Genomic DNA, 20,544 nt, shown 5'->3' with positions numbered 1-20,544 from the left:
ATACAATAATAATTAATAATAATATAATTTTATAATCAATAGATTAACTAACCTTAGCTGTTGGGAAAAAAATTGAAAAGATGATCACGAAACATTGCTGAGATTGGGTTTTTATCTTTGATACATTCAGGGTAGTTGGATTTAAAACTGATTTCATTAAATACTCTTTAGCAAATTAAAATATAAAGACGAGATAGGTATTACATTTACTTCCTTAGAATGTCAAGTTCTACTCGGGCTTGCATGTTTAATTTTTTCCACAATAAAGACTTTGGTACTAAGAAATACAGAATTACACTTCTAGATAAATATGAATTTATTTATTTATTTATTTATTTTAGAGCAAGAGGAGGTAGGAGGGAAGAGGGAGAAAGAGAATGAAAATCTTAAATAGGATCCACACCCAGAATGGAGCCCAACATAGGGTTTGATCTCACGACCCTGAGATCATGACCTGAGTCAAATTCAAGAGTTGGTCACTTAACTGACTGAGCTACCCAGGTTCCCCAGATAAATACTAAATATTTTTAAGTAAACCCCCAAATATCAAAAACCCTAAGGCAGTATTTTTGGCTATCTTGGACTAACTACCTAAGATCCATCTATCTCTATATATGATACAATGTATGAAATATATTATATATATATATATATAAGATATATCATTATCTGATGCAAAGAACATATGCCATTGCATAGTACAGAACTTTTTATTGTTTGGCCCTCTCTGTATTCTCTACACAAATTGAAACTTTATATTGCCCATTTCCTCTCCATCCCAAACTTCCCAGCAGACTTTGTATCTAGGCATCAGAACAGGTATTTATGGGGAAACATAAAAAACTAGGAAAGTTATAGCTGTAAATGCCAACATTTTAAAAGAATATAAACCTCAAATCAATAACCTAAGCTTCCACCTTAAGAAAATAAGGAAGAGCAAGAAAATCCAATGCAAGCAGGTTAAAATAAAGATTGGTGTGGGGATAAAATAGAAAATAGAAAACCAATAGAATCAATACAAATCAAAGTATCTACTTTGAACTAGTTTGAACACTCAGGTTCATAGCAGCATTGTTTCACAACAGCCAAAAGTGGAAGCAACATGTGTCCATTGATGGATGAAGAGATAAACAAAATGTGATATATACAGCTAACAGGGCACTTTTCACTCCTAAAGAGGAGGGAGATCCAGATATGAGCTGTCAGATGGGTGAAACTTAAAGACATGATGCTAAATGAAAGAAATTGTGCTCAAAAGAGCAAGTATGGAATGAATCCACTTATATGAAGTAGTCAAATCCATAGAAGGAGAAAGTAGAATGGTAGTTGCCACAGGTTGGGAGTAAGGGGAAATGGTGGGGGTTAATAGTTAATGGTTCAGAGTTTCAGTTTTGTAAGTGGAAAAAAATAAAAAACACTTTTTGAAAAAGTTCTGGAGGTGCCTGGGTTGCTCAGTTGGTTAAGCATCTGACTTTAGCTCAGGTCATGATCTCCGAGTCCTGGGATTGAACCCTACATTGGCGGGGGGGGGTCCCTCTCCCTCTGCCCTTCCCCCCACTCATGCTCTTTCTCTCTCAAGTAAATAAATAAAATCTCTTAAAAAGTTCTGGAGGAAGATGGTGATGATGATTCCACAACCATGCGAACACACTTAATGCTGCTACAAAACTGTACACTTAAAATGGTTAAAATGGTCATTTTATGTTAAGTATATTTTATTGCAATAAAAAAACTAAAAAGTTGGTTATTTGAAATGATCAACAAAAATTAAGAAAGCTATAGCTTGACAGATTAAGAAAAACAAGCGGGAAGACTAAAAATTCTAAAATTAGAAATGAAAGTGCATGTGTTATTACTTGTTTCACAGAAATAAAAAGGATTATAAGATAATACTAGGAAATATTGCACCTCAACAAATTAGGTTACCTACCTGGAACTGACAGATTCCTAGAAACGTACAAACTTGACTCAAGAAGAAACATAAAATCTGAATAGGTCTATAACAAATAAGGATATTAAATCAACAATCAAAACACTTTCAACAGAGAAAAGCCTAGGACCAGATGACTTCAGTGGAAGATTCAACTAAACTTTTAAAGAATAACACCAGTCCTTAAACTCTTAAAATATAGACAAGGAGAAAATAGCTCGTAACTCATTCTGTGAAGCCAGTATTACCCAAATAAAGAAGCCAGACAAAGACCTCACAAGAAAGGAAAACTACAGGTCAATATTCCTTATGAATATAGATGCAAAAATCCTCAACAAAATATTAGCAAAGAAAATACAGCAGCATATAATAAGGATTATACACCGTGAACAAGTGGGATTGGTCCCAGGAATGGAAAGGTGGGGAAATCAGTCAGTGGGGGCACCTGGGTGACTCTGCCTTTGGCTCAGGTTATGGTCCCAGGGTCCTGGGATGAAGCCCTGCATCGGGCTCTCTGCTCAGTGGGGAGCCTGCTTCCTCCTCTCTGGCTCTGTCTGCCTCTCTGCCTACTTGTGATCTCTGTCCATCCAAAAAAAAAAAAAAATATATATATATATATATATATATATGTATATATATATATATATAAATAGAATGAAGGAAGAAATTTCAGTTGATGTGGAAAAAGCATTTGACAAAATTCAACACCCTTTTATGTTTAAAAAAAAATTCAACAAACTAGGAATGAAATCTTCCAGAGATAAGTGCCCTTATTTCTCAGAAAGTCACCCCAGGGTTCAACCACCATTGCTAACATGAAAATATTAGGTCAAACCAAAACTTTGAATGTTGCATCTTGAGTCCATTTTCTTTCTTCAAACAACAGATTTTTTAAATAGTCCATTTTTCTAGAGACAGAGAATGAGTTTGTGTGGCTAGCACATTTTTTTGGAAGTTTTTATTTAAATTCCAGTTAGTTAACATACAGTGTAATTAGTTTCAGGTATACAGTACAGTGATTAAACACTTCCATGTAATACCCAGTGCTCATCACAAGTGCATTCCTTGATCTCCATCACCTATTTAACCACTCTCCCTTCCTAACTCCATTCTGGTAACCATTAGTTTGTTCTCTATAGTTAAGAGTCTGTTCTTAGTTTGTCTCTCTCTCTCTCCCTCTTTTTCCCCTTTGCTCATTTGTTTTGTTTCTTAAATTCCACATAAGTGAAATCATATGGTATTTGTCTTTTTCTGGTTGATCTATTCTGCTTAGCATAGTACTTTCTAGTTCCATCCATGTCATTGCAAATGGCAAGATTTCATTCTTTTTTAATGACTAAGTAATATTCCAGGGTATTTATTTATCACATATTCTTTATCTACTCATCAGTTGATGGACACTTGGGCAGTTTCCATAATTTAGCTATTGTAGATAATGCTGCTATAAACTGGGTGGCTAGCACATTAAAGTTTACAATTATTTTGTTAATTCTTTATAACTAATAAAATTATACATTCATTCAAGATGGCAGACTAATCACATATTCAGCTTTCCTCTCCTATCCAAATTCGAAGAAGTGATTTTTTTTCAAAAATCTGTAATATCCCTGTAAAAACAAAGTAGAAATGGTATTGATGGATCAGAAATTAATAGTTCCTAAAATCTAAAGGCAGACATGGCCAGATTGAATAAGGAATAAGCAAAAATGGCTGCTGTAAAAAAAAGGGAATAGTGTTATATCCCTATATAGGGTGTATCCCAGAAATAAAAGATGTAATAATATTAACACTATTCTCATTAAAAATATTAAAAAAGAGTAAAGAATAAGACAAGATGGCTGCATATCCTTGCTGCTAAAAAAGAAAGAAAATATGTAAGAATAGGAATGAATTGAAATAAGTGATCTGCCTAGAAAACCCAAAAGAATCAATGGACTAAGTATTAAAACCAAGAAGACACTTTAATATATGATCAAGTACAATAGCATCATATAAAAACTATAGCTCTTTTCACCATCAGCAGCCAGTCAGAATTATCCCATTTGGTATATTTTCACTTTTTCAATTAAAAAAAATGTACAGTTTTGAAACTCTTTGGGGTGCCTGGGTAGCTGTCAGTTAAGCATCTGACTCTTGATTTCTGCTCAGGTCATGATCTCAGGGTCATAAGATCAAGCCCTGCTTTGGGCTTTTTGCTGGGTGTGGAGCCTGCAATTCTCTCTTATCTTCTCCTTTTGCCCTCCCCCCAACACTTTCCCTCAAAGAAATAAAGAAGCAAACAAACAAACTCTTTGTGAACCTTTTCCCCACTTCATTGAACTCTGTTCACCTCAGGGTAACCATTACCTTACATTTGAAATTTTCATTTCCATACATCCTTTTTGTATTTTGCTATATATGTGTATGTCCCCTTAAAAATATATTATTGAGGGGCACCTGGGTGGCTCAGTTGGTTAAGTGACTGCCTTCAGTTCAGGTCATGATCCTAGAGTCCCAGGATCAAGTCCCACACTGGGCTCTCTGCTTAGCAGGGAGTTTGCTTCTCCCTCTGACCTTTCCCCCTCTCATGCTCTCTATTCTCTCTCTCAAATAAATAAAAAAACCTTACATATATACACACATATATATGTATGTATTATTGAAAATCTTTCAAAATATTAAGTATATTGTTATTTTGCACATTGAAAAATTATATGCAAATGGTCTTAAATTATATATGTCATTCTGCAAGTTACTTTCACTCATTTTTCTCTAGATGCATCCATGTTGATATCTACATATGTTTAAGGCATTCTTATTACCTGAAATCAGTATGATTGTATATTTTTTAAAATACATTTTTTCTTTCATTTCCAGAAATATGGACACTAAAAATTGCACCTTAAACAATATATGGGTTAATGCAATGGACTGGTTGTGCTTTCACCACCAAAATTCATAGGTTGAAATTTAGCCCTATACCATGTGATGTTATGAGGAGGTAGAGGGCCTTCAGGACATAATTAGGGTGGAGTTCTCATGAATAAGATTAGTGCCGTTATGCAAGGGACTCCAGAGATCTCTGACTCCCTCTTTCTGTCATGTGAGGATACAGGAAGACAATGAGGGTCTCTAACCTGAAAGAGTGCCTTCTCTAAAACAATATTGGTACCCTGGTCTTGGATATCCAGCTTCCAGAACTGTGAGAAATAAGTTTCTGTTCTTTATAACCCACCCAGTCTGTGAAACTTATTATAGCAGCTCAGATTGGCTAAGACAGTTAAAGACAAATGTTATAATGAAAGTACAAAGTAGTTTGGAAAAAAATGAAAATAACCTCCAAGTCCATCAAGAGGAAGAAAGTTAAATAAATTATGCTATATCCATGGTATGTAAAATGAGTTTAGGTATTTAAAATAATTTCATAAGTCTATATAAACTGACATGGAAAATTTCTAGGGTATAAAAGAAAATATAAAACAATATGATCCTTTTCATGTTAAAATTTTTAATTGTGTATTTTTAATAACATATATGTAAATGTATTTTGGAAAAACAGAAAATTGGTAAACATCGAGTACCTTTGAGTAAGTGAATGGGTTTGATGGAGATAAAGGGAAGTTTTTCCTTTTATTGTCTATTTTTAGAATTTTTAAATTGAGAATATATTCTTGTATTTTTTTTAGAAGATGAATTGAGGATTTGTAGACAAATGCTAGACAAAAAAAGCAGTCTATAAGAATGAACAAAGCACTAATTCCCAGAGCATAAAATCCAGTAAGAGCTGACTGTATTATAAGCATTTTAAATGTTTATGATTAGCATTCTTATGGCCTATGACTATAACTGCAGTTTCTATTTCATTTATATTTTTCTTTATATTTGTTCAGTTAAAAACAGGGAAGCAAGACAAAGAGTTGTAATGAACATACTCACTGACAGATCTCAAGGTTTTCAGTCGGAGAACACAACCACGAAAATTCAAACGCAGCACATTTAGACGCCACCTTTGCAAAGTTGACACTATATATTTATCTGTGATTATATTTTTTACTGCAGAAAAATCAATCTAAAAAGGGTAAACCAAAGACATTAAGAAATGAGAAAGATTTTTTGCATGCAAAAAATTTTAATATTTTAAAAGCATCAAGAAACAAATGTCTTCAGCACATCTCTCACTTCTTCATTTCTTTGTTTTTATGGTCATTTGGGAGTTAAATTACTGACAGATTGTTTTTGTTCATGGTCATTTCCAGGTTTAATTACAAACAGATTCCAAATGTCTAATCTAGGTCAACAGCTGGGAGGGCAAGAGCCCCCCACTTCAGGGTCAATGAACCCATCCAAGTTCATTATTAATGGGTGCCTCCTTCTCTATTCATGAGCATAGACAATGTGTTAAGTTCTTGACTATGGGGAAGACAATTTAGAGTGAGAGGTTTAGAGTGGTTTTCTCCTAACTCATAATTTGAGGAGGGAGGTCTGGGGAAAAGGAGAGATGACCTGAGTGTACCTGGCTGATTGCATGTAATATTGAAGAGCACAGAGATTTCTGGGAGCTCCTAGTGGCTGGGGCCAGTTGATAAACAATAGCATTGATATCGTAATATTAATCATGTCTTTCAGACATCAGTCATTTCTTTCAGCTAAGAGATTACATTGAGGCACAAAGAAGTCCCCTCAAAATCAATAAAAATAAGTCAATACCCTAACATCTAATAGAAAAAAATTACAAATTTCAGAAACAAAGAGAAAATCCTGAAAGCAGCTCAGGACAAGAGGTCTGTAACCTACAATGGTAGAAGTAGTAGATTGGCATCAGGCCTATCCACAAAGACCTGGCAGGCCGGAAAGGACTGGCATGATATATTCAGGTTACTAAATGAGAAAAATATGCAGCCTAGCCAGCTAGGCTGTCATTGAAAATAGAATAAGAGATAAAAAGCTTCCAGGACAAACAAATTAAAAGAATTTGCAATTACCAAACCAGCCCTACAAAAAAATATTGAAAGATGCCCTCTAAGCAAAGAGAGAACCTAATAGTAACATAGACCAGAAAGGAACACGGGCAATATACAGTAATAGTTACCCTAAGGCAATTCAATAGCACTAAATTTGTATCTTTCTATAGTTACCCTGAATGTAAGTGGACTAAATCCCTCAATCAAAAGGGTATCAGATTAGATTTAAAAAAAAAACAATAACAACAATATGCTGTCTCCAGGAGACTCATTTTAGACCCAAAGATGCTCCCAGATTTAAATGAGGGGGTGGAAAACCATTTACCATGCTAATGGACATTCCAAAAAAAAAAAGCTGGGATGGCACTCCTTATATCAGACAAATTAGATTTTAAACCAAAAACTATAACATCTATATATAATATAACTGTATATAATATAATAAAGGACTAGCTATATCATACTTAAAGGGTCTATCCAACAAGAAGATCTAACAATTATAAATATTTATACCTGTAACATAGCAGCCAATTATATAAGCCAACTAATAACAAAATAAAAAAAAACCACATCGACATAATACAATGATGGGGCGCCTGGGTGGCTCAGTGGGTTAAAGCCTCTGCCTTCGGCTTGGGTCATGATCTCAGGGTCCTGAAATTGAGCCCGCATCAGGCTCTCTGCTCAGTAGGGAGCCTGCTTCCCTTCCTCTCTCTCTGCCTGCCTCTCTGCCTACTTGTGATCTCTGTCAAATAAATAAATAAAAATAAATAATAATACAATAATAGCAGGAGACTTTAACACCCCCTTCACTGAAATGGACAGATTGTCTAAGCAAAAGATTAACAAGGAAATAAAGCCTTTAAATGACACACTGGACCAGATGGACTTCACAGACACATTCAGAATATTCCATACCAAAGCAACAGAATACACATTCTTCTCTAGTGCACATGGAACATTCTCCAGAATAGATCACATCCTGGGCCACAAATCAGGTCTCAACTGATACCAAAAGATTGGGATCATTCTGTGCATATTTTCAGGCCAAAATGCTTTGAAACTTGAACTCAATCACAAGAGGAAAGTTGGGGGCACCTGGGTGGCTTGGTAGGTTAAGCCTCTGCCTTCGGCTCAGGTCATGATCTCAGGGTCCTGGGATCAAGTCCTGCATTTGGGCTTTCTTCTTAGCAGGGAGCCTGCTTCCTTCTCTCTCTCTCTCTCTCTCTCTCTCTGCCTACTTGTGATCTCTCTCTGTCAAATAAATAAATAAAATCTTTAAAAAAAAAAAGAGGAAAGTTGGAAAGAACCCAAATATAAGGAGGCTAAAGAGCATCCTAGTCAAGAATGAATGGGTCAACCAGGAAATTAAAGAAGAATTGAAAAATTTCATGGAAACAAATGATAATGAAAACACAACTGTTCAAAAATCTGTTGGACACAGCAAAGGCAGTCTTGAGAGGAAAGTATATAGCGATACAAGCCTTTTTCAAGAAACAAGGAAGATCTCAAGTATGAAACCGAACCCGACACCCAAAGGAGCTAGAGAAAGAACAACATAGAAAGCCTAAACCCAGCAAGAAAGAGAAATAATAAAAAGCAGAGCATAAATCACTGAAATAGAAACTGAAAGAATAGTAGAACAAATCAACGAAACTAGGAGCTGGTTTTTTGAAATAATTAATAAGATAGATAACCCTCTGGCCAGACTTATCAAAAAGAAAAGAGAAAGGACCCAAATAAATAAAATCATGAATGAAAGAGGAGAGATCACAACCAACATCAAAGAAATACAACTATAAAAACAAACTATGAGCAACTAAATGCCAGCAAATTTGATAATCTGGAAGAAATAAATGAATTCCTAGAGACATAAAAACTACCAAAACTGAACCAGGAAGAAATGGAAAACCTGAACAGACCCATAACCAGCAAGGAAATTGAAACAGTAATCAAAAACCTCCCAAAAAGGGGCACCTGGGTGGCTCAGTGGGCTAAAGCCTCTGCCTTCAGCTCAGGTCGTGATCCCAGGATCCTGGGATCGAGTCCCGCATTGGGCTCTCTGCTCAGTGGAGAGCCTGTTTCCCCCTTTCTCTCTGCCTGCCTCTCTTCCTGCTTGTGATCTCTGTCTGTCAAATAAATAAATAAAATCTTTTAAAAAAAGATAATCTCCCAACAAACAAGACCCCAGAGCCAGGGGAATTCTACCAAACATTTGAAGAAGAATTAACACCTATTCTTCTGCAACTGTTCCAAAAAACAGAAATGGAAGGAAAACTTTCAAACACATTTTATGGGGCCAGCATTACCTTGATCCCAACCCAAAGACCCCATCAAAAAGGAGAATTACAGACCAATGTCCCTGATGAGCATGGATGCAAAAATTCTAATTAAGATACAAGCTAATAGTATCCAACAGTACATTAAAAGAATTATTCAACACAATCAAGTGGGATTTATTCCTGGGCTGTAAGGTTGGCTCAATTTCCACAAATCAATCAATGTTATACAATACATTAATAAAAGAAAGGAGAAGAACCATATGATACTCTCAGTAGATGCAGAAAAAGCATTTGACAAAGTACAACATCCTTTCTTGATCAAAACTCTTCACAGTGTAGGGATAGAGGGTACATAACCCAATATCATAAAAGCCATCTGTGAAAAACCCACAGAGAATATCATTCTCAGTGGGAAAAACTGAGAGCTTTTCCCCTAAGGTCAGAAACATGGCAGGGATGTCCATTATCACCACTGCTATTCAACATAGTAATAGAAGTCCTAGCCTCGGCCATCCGACAACAAAAAGAAATAAAAGGCATCCAAATCAGCAAAGAAGAAGTCAAACTATTACTCTTTGCAAATGATATGATACTTTATGTGAAAACCCAAGAGACTCCACCCCAAATATCCTAGAACTTGTACAGGAATTCAGTAAATTGTCAGGATATAAAATCAATGCACAGAAATCAGTTGCATTTCTCTACACCAACAACAGGACAGAAGAAAGAGAAATTAAGGAATAGATCCCATTTACAATTGCACCCCAAATCATAAGATACCTAGGAATTAACCTAATCAAAAAGGCAAAGAATCTGTACTCAGAAAACTATATAGTAGTCAGGAAAGAAATTGAGGAAGACACAAAGAAATGGAAAAACGTTCCATGCTCCTGGATTGGAAGAACAAATATTGTGAAAATGTCTATGCTACCTAAAGCAAACTACACATTTAATGCAATTCCTATCAAAATACCATCCATTTTTTCAAAGAAATGGAACAAATAATCCTAAAATTTATATGGAACCAGAAATGTGCAGAAAAATTTCATTGTAAAAATATAATGGGAGATTTTTAACAGATCCCTACCTGTATTGGTAAATTTACAATAAAGACAAAAAGCAGTAAGAAAAAAAAAATGAAACTGGACCATTTCCTTACACCACACACAATCAGACAACAAAAAGAAATAAAAGGCATCCAAATTGACAAAGAAGTCAAACTCTCACTCTTTGCAGATGATATGATACTTTATGTGGAAAACCCAGAAGACTCCACCCCAAAACTGCTAGAACTCATACAGGAATTCAGTAAAGTGTCAGGATATAAAATCAATGCCAGAAATCATTGCATTTCTCTACATCAACAACAAGACAGAAGAAAGAGAAATTAAGGAGCCAGTCCCATTTACAATTGCACCCAAAACCTTAAGGTATCTAGGTATAAATTTAACCAAAGAGACAAAGAATCTGTACTCAGAAAACTATAGAATACTCATGAAAGAAATTGAGGAAGACACAAAGAAATGGATAAACTTTCTATGTTCATGGATTAGAAGAGCAAATATTGTGAAAATGTCTATGCTACCTAAAACAATCTACACATTCAGTGCAATTCCTATCAAAATGCCATCAACTTTTTCACTGAAATGGAACAAATAATCCTAATATTTATATGGAACCAAAAAAGACCCCAAATAGCCAGAAAATGTTGGTAAAGAAAACCTAAGCTGGTGGCATCCCAATTGCAGACTTCAAGCTCTATTACAAAGCTGTATCATTAAGACAGTATGGTACTGGCACAAAAACAGGCACACCAATCAATGGAACAGAATAGAGAGCCCAGAACTGGACCCTCAACTCTATGGTCAACTAAACTTCAACTAAGCAGGAAAGAATGTCCAATGGAAAAAAGACAGTCTCTTCAATAAATGGTGTTGGGATAATTGGACAGCATATGCAGAAGAATGACATTGGACAATTTTCTTAAACCATACACAAAAATTGACTCAAAACGGATGAAAGACCTCAAATGAGATAGGAATCCATCAAAATCCTTGAAGAGAACACAGGCAGCAGCCTCTTTGACCTCAGCTGCTGCAACTTCTTCCTAGAAACATTATCAAAGTCTAGCGAAGCAAGGGCAAAAATGAACTATTGGGACTTCATCAAAATAAAAAGCTTTTGCACAGCAAGGGAAACAGTCAACAAAACCAAAAGACAACTGACAGAATGGGAGAAGATATTTGCAAATGACTTACAGATAAAGAGGCTAGTATCCAAAATCTATAAAGAACTTATCAAACTCAACACCCAAAGAGCAAATAACTCAATCAAGAAATGGGCAGAGGACATGAACAGACATTTCTCCAAAGAAGACATACAAATGGCCAACAGACATATGAAAAAATGCTCAATATCATTTGGCATCAGGGAAATACAAATCAAAACCACAGTGAGGTACCACCTCACACCAGTCAGAATGGCTAAAATTAACAAGTCAGGAAACAATAGATGTTGGCAAGGGTGTGGAGAAAGGGGAACCCTCTTACACTATTGGTGGAAATGCAAGCTTGTGTAGCCACTCTGCAAAACAGTATGGAGATTCCTCAAAAAGTTTAAAATAGAGCTACCCTGTGACCCAGCAATTGTACTACTGCGTACTTACCCCAAAGACATAAATGTAGTGATCCTAAGGGGCACCTGCACCCCAGTATTTGTAGTTTATAGCAATAATGTCCACAATATCAAACCATGGGAAAAGCCATATATATATATATATATATATATATATATATATATATAGTATATATATACACACACACACACTACCAAACCATGGGAAAAGCCATACATATATATGTATGTATGTGTATATATATGTGTGTGTGTGTGTGTATATATATATATATACATACATACATATACGTATATATTATGTACCCACCAAAAATTGAAATCTTGCCATTTGCAATGACGTGGATGGAACTAGAGGGTCTTATGCTAAGTGAAATAAGTCAATCAGAGAAAGATGATTATCATATGATCTCACTGATATGTGGAATTTGAGAAACAAGGCCAAGGATCGTGAGGGAAGAGGGGAAAATAATGAAACAGGATAAAAGAGAGGTAGACAAATGATAAGAGACTCTTAATCTTAGGAAACAAACTGAGGGTTGCTGGGGGTTCAGGGGCCAGAGAGGGATGGGATGTCTGGGTGATGGACATTGGGGAGGGTAAGTGCTATGGTGAGTGCTGTGAACTGGATAAGACTGAGAATTCACAGACCTGTACTCCTAAAACAAATAATACATCCTATGTTAATTTTTAAAAATATATAAATGAAAAGTCAAAGATTACATTTATGAACTTCCAATCTCTCATTGCCATCTGAACAAAGATATTCTTTGTGCTAAAATGTTTGTTATGGTTGTGCCATATTTGAGCACTCACAAATGAAGGTAAAACTAATAGAAGACGAAGAACAATGAAGAATTGTGAAGAGGGAAATTTGCTGAACATAAAGAAACTTAAATTCCTATCCAGGCTTTGTTTTTCACTGACATGTGCTCATATTTTCTCCAGCTTTACCTAGTGAGGTCTCTGGGCAAAAGTGTCAGCTTTTCCTGCAAGGCTTCTGCAGGATTTGTTCTGATCTTAATATTGTACATGATCTTTCTCTTTCTGATCACTTGGATTCATTTTTTTATTCTTACAGGTTTTCCAAAGCAAAGACTAACATCCCCAATATGTCACATAAGACAGAGATTTATTACTTTAAACCAGTGATTCTCAAAGTATGGTCCTGGGAACTGCGGCATCAGTATCACCCAGGAACTTGTTAGAAATACAAACTCTTAAACCCCACCCCCAATCTACTGAGTCAGAAATTCTAGGTTTGGCAGTCAGCAGTCTGTTTTAACAACCCCTTCAGATGATTCTGATACATTCTGAAGTTTGAGTATCACTGCCTTAAACAAAAAATAAATTTAAGGCAGGCATATATTACATTTGGAAGCCAAGATGGGTTAGCTGAGACAGAAGCATGTTTTCTTCTTGCCATTGTTGCTCAGGGTGAGTGTGGAATAGTAAAGGCAAGAATGGAACATCAAGATGTTGACTCGATTTACGAATGGCACCTTAAAGTTTCTTTGTCTAACTTTTGGAATTTTTGTCGAAGGGTTCCAGCCATCTACTCATAGGTCAGTCTGAGCACGTGATGTCATTATTCCTCTAATCGTTGGCTATTAAGGAGGGGTGGTAAAGTCAGCTACTGATGGGACATTAGGAAACAGGGAAACTGTTGCCACTGCAACATTGGTTGATGGCATAAATGACTACAGAGATTAAAGTATCATCCAAGGAACAGAAAAGAGAAGTCAACAAGGAAAATTTATGCTTGTTTTTTATGGTTGGCTGAGATCTCTCCCCAGTGTCTCATTGAATTGAGACATTCTAGGTTACAAGATTAGTATAAAAATAGTACAATGACAAGAATAGTAAAGAGGTACCAGCCTAGAAGTCCATATTAGAAAATGCCAGAGTGTATGTGTGTCTGTGTACATGCAGACACCCTAAGAATATCAAACAAGCCTTGTTTAATGTTGTATAGTTTAGCCCCATTTCATGCTCAGTTTTTTCCTTTTACTCCATATTTTGTGCTACTTTGTTATGTTTTGTGAGCCAATAATAGCAGCTAATATTTATTGAGTGTTGCTTACGTGCCAGGCTCCACAGTAAGCACTTCACTTACATTTCCTCAATTTATCTCAGCAGCATCCTGAGTTAGACAATGTTAAATCTTACTCAGATATAATGGAGCTAGGTTTCCTTCCAAAAAGAATATTTGATTTATTTCTACCATGTAAATTAGAAAATACTGATAGTATCTGTCTTAAAAATAACATTGTTATCTTTCTATGTTGTAATTTGGGCTTGTGCCTGGGCAAAAGAAAAACAAATGCACATACTTTCTGTGGCCCAGTGGAGGGAGCAGGGAAAAAAGTAGTCCCTAGGCCAGTTGGCTTTATAGCAGGCTGTTCTCCTTTAAGAACTACAGTAAAAACACAGCTTCAAGTAGTGTCTACTCACACTATTCCATAATGAGCTTCCTTGTGTCATCAGCATCCAGGAGTGACAAACTTGACCACATATTATTATATCTCTTAAAGTGAGGTAGGCGAAAATCTAAACACAAAGAAGAGAAATACACAATCTTGAAAATTAAGTGAATTTGCGTGCAACTCTGCCACTTGCCTTTTTTGTTGGATTGTTGTTAATGATGATAAGGTAATCCATATTGTCTTGGCTGGGATTTAAGTGCTGGGACTTTATCTAGACTACTAGAATTTATCTAATGATGCCTTTTTTATAATGTGATCTTTGCAACTGATAATCACAGAAGGATGGGGCAGAAGATAGGCAGATTTATTTTCAGACTGAAAGTGGTTTGAGTGATTTCCCTAAATAGTAGCTGCTACATAGAAGGCATTCAATGATTGCTTGCTGAATTTAACCGGATTCTTTTTTTTTTAAATGATTTTATTTTTTTATTTATTTGACAGAGAGAGATCAAAAGTAGGCAGAGAGGCAGGCAGAGAGAGGGAGAAGCAGGCTCCCTGCTGAGCAGAGAGCCTGATGCGGGGCTTGATCCCAGGACCCTGAGATCATGACCTGAGCCAAAGGCAGAGGGTTAGCGCACTGAGCCACCCACGTGCCCCAACTAGATTCTTGTTTTAAAGTTAATGGATTCCTAGGAAATATCAATGAACCCATCTTGGCTTCTGTTTCTGGAAAAATGATAGACTAGGCAAACTGCAAATCCTCTTGATACAAAACATGAGTAAATGCTAAAACAAAGTTTTCTAAAAATATTTATTTTTTAATTTAAATTCAATTAGCTTACATATAATATATTATTAGTTTCAGAGGTGGAGTTAGTAATTCGTTAGTCTTATGTAATACCCACTGCACATTACATCGTGTGCCCTCCTTTTTTTTTTTTTTTTTAAGATTTTATTTATTTATTTGAGAGAGAGAGCAAGCCAGCTAGAGAGAGACAGCATGAGAGTCAGGGAGGTGCAGAGGGAGAGGGAGAAGCAGACCCCCCACTGAGCAGGGAGCCCAACTCAGAGCTCAGCTCCTGGGATCATGACCTGAGCTGAAGGCAGATGCTTAACCAACTGAGCCACCCAGGCACTACTCACGTGCCCTCCTTAATGCCCACCACCTAGTTACTCCATCCCCCCACCTCCATCCCTTCCAGCAACCCTCAGTTTGTTTCCTTTGGTTGAGAGTCTCTTATGGTTTGTCTCCCTCTCTGATTTCATCTTGTTTTATTTTTCCTCCCTTCCCCTATGAGCCTCTGTTTTGTTTCTTAAATTCCACATAAGAGTGAGATCATATAATTGTCTTTCTCTGACTGACTTATTTCACTTAGTGTAATACCCTATAGTTCCATCCACATTGATGTAAATGGTAAGTATTCATCATTTCTGATGGCTGAATATTATTATTTATATGTGTGTGTGTGTGTGTGTGTGTGCGCACACCACATCTTCTTTTTTTAAAGATTTTGTTGATTTATTTGACACAGAGAGAGAGAAAGAGAAAGAGCATCAGCAGAGGGAGAGGGAGAACTAGGCTCCCTGTAGAGCAGGGGAAGCCCGATATGGGACTTGATCCCAGGATTCCCAGATCATGACCTGAGCAGTGGCTTAACCAAGTGAGCCACCCAGGTGCCCTGTACCACATCTTCTTTATCCATTCATCTGTCAGTGGGCAGCTGGGCTCTTTCCATATGTTGGCTATTGTAGACATTACTGCTATAAACATTGGGATGTACGTGCCCCTTTGGATCACCACATTTGTATCTGGGGTAAATACTAGTAGTGCAATTGCTGGGTCTATATGCTAACAATGAGACAGAAGAAAGAGAAACTAAGGAGTCTATCCCATTTATAATGGCACCAAAAAACACAAGATACCTAGGAATAAATCTAACCAAGGAGGTAAAGGATCTGAACTCAGAAAACTATAGAACTCTCATGAAAGAAATTGAGGAAGACACAAAGAAATGGAAAAAATGTTCCATGCTCATGGATTGGAAGACCAAATATTGTAAAAATGTCTATGCTACCAGAGCAATCTACATATTCAGTGCAATCCCTATCAAAACACCATCAACTTTTTTCACAGAAAATGGAACAAATAATCCTAAAATTTGTATGGAACCAGAAAAGACCCAGAATAGCCAGAGGAATGCTGAAAAAGAAAACCAAAGCTGGTGACATCACAATTCCGGACTTCAAGTTCTATTACAAAGCTGTAATCAACCTGGCACAAAAACAGACACACACATCACTGGAACAGATTAGAGAGCCCAGAAATGGACCCACAACTCTATGGTCAACTAATGATTGACAAAGCAGGAAAGAATGTCCAATGGAAAAAAAGACAGTCTCTTCAACAAATGGTGTTGGGAAAATTAGACAGCCACATGCAGAAGAATGACACTGGAATATTTTCTTACACCACACACAAAAATAGACTCAAAATAGATGACAGACCTCACTGTGAGACAGGAATCCATCAAAATCCTAGAGGAGAACACAGACAGAAATCTCTGTGGCCTGGGCTGCAGCAACTTCTTGCTAGACACATTGTCAAAGGCAAGGGGAACATAGGCAAAAATGAACTATTGGTACTTCATTAAAACAAAAAGATTTTGCACAGCAAAGGCAACAGTCAACAAAACCAGAAGACAACCGGGATGTTTGGGTGGCTCAGTCAGACGTCCAAGCATCTGCCTTTGGCTCAGGTCATGATTCCAGGGTCCTGAGATGGAGTCTCACATTGGGCTTCTTGCTCAGTGGGGAGACTGTTTCTCCCTCTGCCTGCTGTTCCCCCTTCTTGTGCTCTCTCTCTCTTTGTCTCTCTGACAAATAAATTAAATAAAATCTTTTTAAAAAGGAAAAAGACAACCTACAGAATGGGAGAAGATATTTGCAAATGACTTACAGATAAAGGGCTAGTATCCAAAAATCTATAAAGAACTGATCAAACTCAACACCCAAAGAACAAATAATCTAATCAAGAAATGGGCAGAGGACATGAACAGACATTTACAAAGACATACAAATGGCCAACAGACACATGAAAAAATGCTCAGTATCTCTTGGCATCAAGGAAATACAAATCAAAGCCACAATGAGGTACCACCTTCCACCAGTCAGAATGGCTAAAATTAACCAGTAAGGAAATGATAGGTGTTGCCACAGATGTTGAGAAAGGGGAACCCTCCTACACTGCTGGTGGGAATGCAAGCTGGTGCAGCCCCTCTGAAAACAGCATGGAGGTTTCTCAAAAAGTTGAAAATAGAGCTGCCCTATGACCCAGCAACTGCACTATGAGGTATTTACCCAAAAATATATTTTTCTTTAAGAAATTATTTATTTATTTTATTCTTAAAGATTTTATTTATTCTTCTTACAGAGAGAGTGAGACATGCACAAAAGCTGGGAAAGTGACAGGCAAAGGGAGAAGCAGACTTACCGATGAGCAGAGAGGCTAACATGGGACTCGATCCCAGGACCTCAGGATCATGACCTGAGCTGAAGGCAGACACTTAACTGACTGAGCCACCCAGGCACCCTTAAAATTTTTTTTAAATTTCAGCTTTATTGAGCTTAATTGACATATAAAATTCAAGATATTTTTTAAGGATTTTATTTATTTATTTGAGAGAGAAGCAGAGTGCACAAGAGCCAGGGGAGAGAGAAGCAGACTCCCCCACTGAGCAGGGAGCCTGATGTGGGGCTTGATCCCAGAACCCTGGGATCATGACCTGAGCCAAAGGCAGACAGTTAACCAACTGAGCCACCCAAGCACCCCAAAATCCAGGATATTTTAAGTGTACATTGTGATTTGTTATACATTTACATAGTGAAAGGGTCCACCTTAATTAAGGTTAATTAATGTGTTAATTTACATATCCATCACCTCACATATTTATCTTTATTATTTTTGGTGCGAACATTTGAGTTCCATTCTCTTAGCCAATTTCAGGTATGGAACACATTGTTATCAACTATAATCACTATGTTTATATCAGATCCTCAGACCTTATACATCTTTTAGCTGAAAGTGTTACAGGATTTCTTTTCCTGTGATGCCCCAGGTTCTTGGTCAGGCTGCTTGGGAGAAATAGAGGTAGAGCAGACTGTGGTGGGCGGCAAAGCAAGTTTTTATTGAGCGATAGTAAAGTATATTGAATGATAGAGCTCCCAAAGAAGGAGAGGACGGACCCAAGAGGGTTGCCACCTGACGTTCTAGTCTAGGGGTTTCTATGGGTTTGTTGGTTCACCGTTCCAATCTGATTAACCCGCCTGCAGCTGTCATCCAATCAGGTTTGTGTCAGTGGGGAAGGGTGGAGCGCTCTTCCCAGGGTGGTGTAAAATCCTTTCAGCGGTTACCTTTCAGGGCAGGAGCCTAGTCCCTGCCTGCCTTTCTTCCAACTATCGTTCATCAAAAGTTTGTACCCTTTTTTCCACCTCTCCCTATTTCCCTACCCCACAGCCCTTGACAACTACTTTTCTACTCTCTAAAACAAACTGTTTTGTTTTGTTTTGTTTTTTGTTTTTTTTAACATACCTGAGTTTTTAAGAAAGTAAGGAAAATATCCAGGCCCACAGTCTTTGTAAACCCAGACTCATAATAAAGTGTTCATACCATAGTTGTTCTGGCTAAGGAAACAGTGGGGATGGTTGCTGCTTTTCATGACAAAAAGATTTCATGACAAAGAGATTTCAGATTTCACTGGCCACACAGGGACAGAAAAAGTTACCAGTCCTGTACAAAGCTGGAAGTCCTAACTGAGTCAGAGAGAGGAAAAGAAAGAGAAAGGGGGAAACAGGAAATCCAGGATTATTAAATAGAGAAGATTAAAGCAACTACTACTACTACCTATTGGTGAAGAAAAAAAACTAGGGTACCTAGCCTGGGATTTAAAACAAACAAACAAAAATCCCCAAAGTTTATAACCAAAGACCAGGTATCATGTGGACTGGAATTTGAATTTAAATTATTTGTGGGGTCCATTGTGAATTTATTACCTTTGTAATTGGATTTAATACATTAACATGCGAAGAGCTTCCAACTCAGTGGTAACTCAGACTTTTGGCAGAAATAAATACCACCTCTCTAAAGAGGCACATCTTCAAACCACATCTTATAGGATTCTTACATATTAATTCTACTTCCAAAAAATGCATTTTCAATAAAAATTACAAAACATATGAGGGGGAAAAAAATCCAGGAGTCAAACAGACAAACAATAAATATCTTCTTAAATCAAATTGTCAGATTGTGATTATGAAAACATTAAGATGATATAAGACTTAAAAAGAAAAATAGATTTTTGAAAAAGCTGTTGTCGAAATAGGACTGGGCAGATTGATAAAGGAACCAAGTAAAATTCATGGGAATTAAAAATAGAATGACTGAAATTTAAAACTCAGTAGATGAGTTACATAGCAGATGAAACGCAGCTGACAAGAGAACTGGCAACCTGGATTATGTATCAGAAGACATTACAGAGAATAAGGCACAGAAAGAGAAAGAGATGAAAAATATAAAGGGGGTTAAGAGGCACATTACATAACATGAAAGCATCCAACATTTTATATACATCTTCATAGAATTTCTAGAAGGAAAGAGCCGAGAATGGAATATAGGCAAATTTAAAAATACAACAGATGAGCATGTTCTAGAACTAATGAGAAGAAACAGTTCTCCTATTCAAGAAGCAAAAGAAATCCCAAACAAGAAACTCAAAAGGTCATATGGCATTGTAGTAAAGTGGCAAAAGGCCAAAAGCAAGGGACCACATTAAATTCATCCAGAGACAGAGACAGTGAGAAAGCGGACATCAGCAGAAAGTACTTACCAGTCTCAGACATTTCATGAAGTAAATTACAACTGAAGGACGAGCATTAAGTAAAGGCATTTTGAGACAAAGATTGAGAGAGTTTATCTGTAATAGACCCTTCACAAAAGAACTTCTACAGGACATTGGAATCAGAAGAGAAGAGTGAGATGGCAATAGAATGATGGACAAAGAAGCTAATTAAGTATATAGGGGCAAAGCCATTAACCTTAAAAAAAAACATGACTAATGTGGTGTACAAAAACGAGGTGGAATAAAAACACTAGATAGTACTAATATTCTGACTAGAGAATAATCACTTCAAGTGTTCTAAGTTGTAGTAATTATGAGGAAGAAAGCAAGGGTAATAATTCACTTTATTCAAGTAACTTCACATGTTAAAAATATTTAAGAGAAACCACAGAAATAGTAGAAATAGAATGCGTATTCTCTAAAGCATAAATACGGGAA

At 36.7% G+C, this 20,544-nt stretch overlaps 1 protein-coding gene across 1 annotated transcript in view; it reads right to left on the bottom strand.

Moving 5' to 3' along the window:
• Positions 1–20,544, bottom strand: part of FBXL13 (F-box and leucine rich repeat protein 13) — a 253,505-nt gene that overhangs the window by 144,474 nt on the left and 88,487 nt on the right. Inside the window, exons 8-9 of the mRNA XM_044245871.1 lie at positions 14,241–14,336; positions 5,846–5,978 (exon numbers count right to left, since the gene is read on the bottom strand). Of these exons, the coding sequence (XP_044101806.1) occupies positions 5,846–5,978; positions 14,241–14,336 (229 nt within the window). The remainder of the gene's footprint in view (positions 1–5,845; positions 5,979–14,240; positions 14,337–20,544) is intronic.

The sequence above is a fragment of the Neovison vison genome, chromosome 4 (genome assembly GCF_020171115.1).
Source record: "Neovison vison isolate M4711 chromosome 4, ASM_NN_V1, whole genome shotgun sequence".
Taxonomy (NCBI): Eukaryota; Metazoa; Chordata; class Mammalia; order Carnivora; family Mustelidae; genus Neogale; species Neogale vison.
The sequence above is the reverse complement of the archived record's forward strand: the minus strand, read 5'-3'. Positions and strand labels throughout refer to the sequence as shown.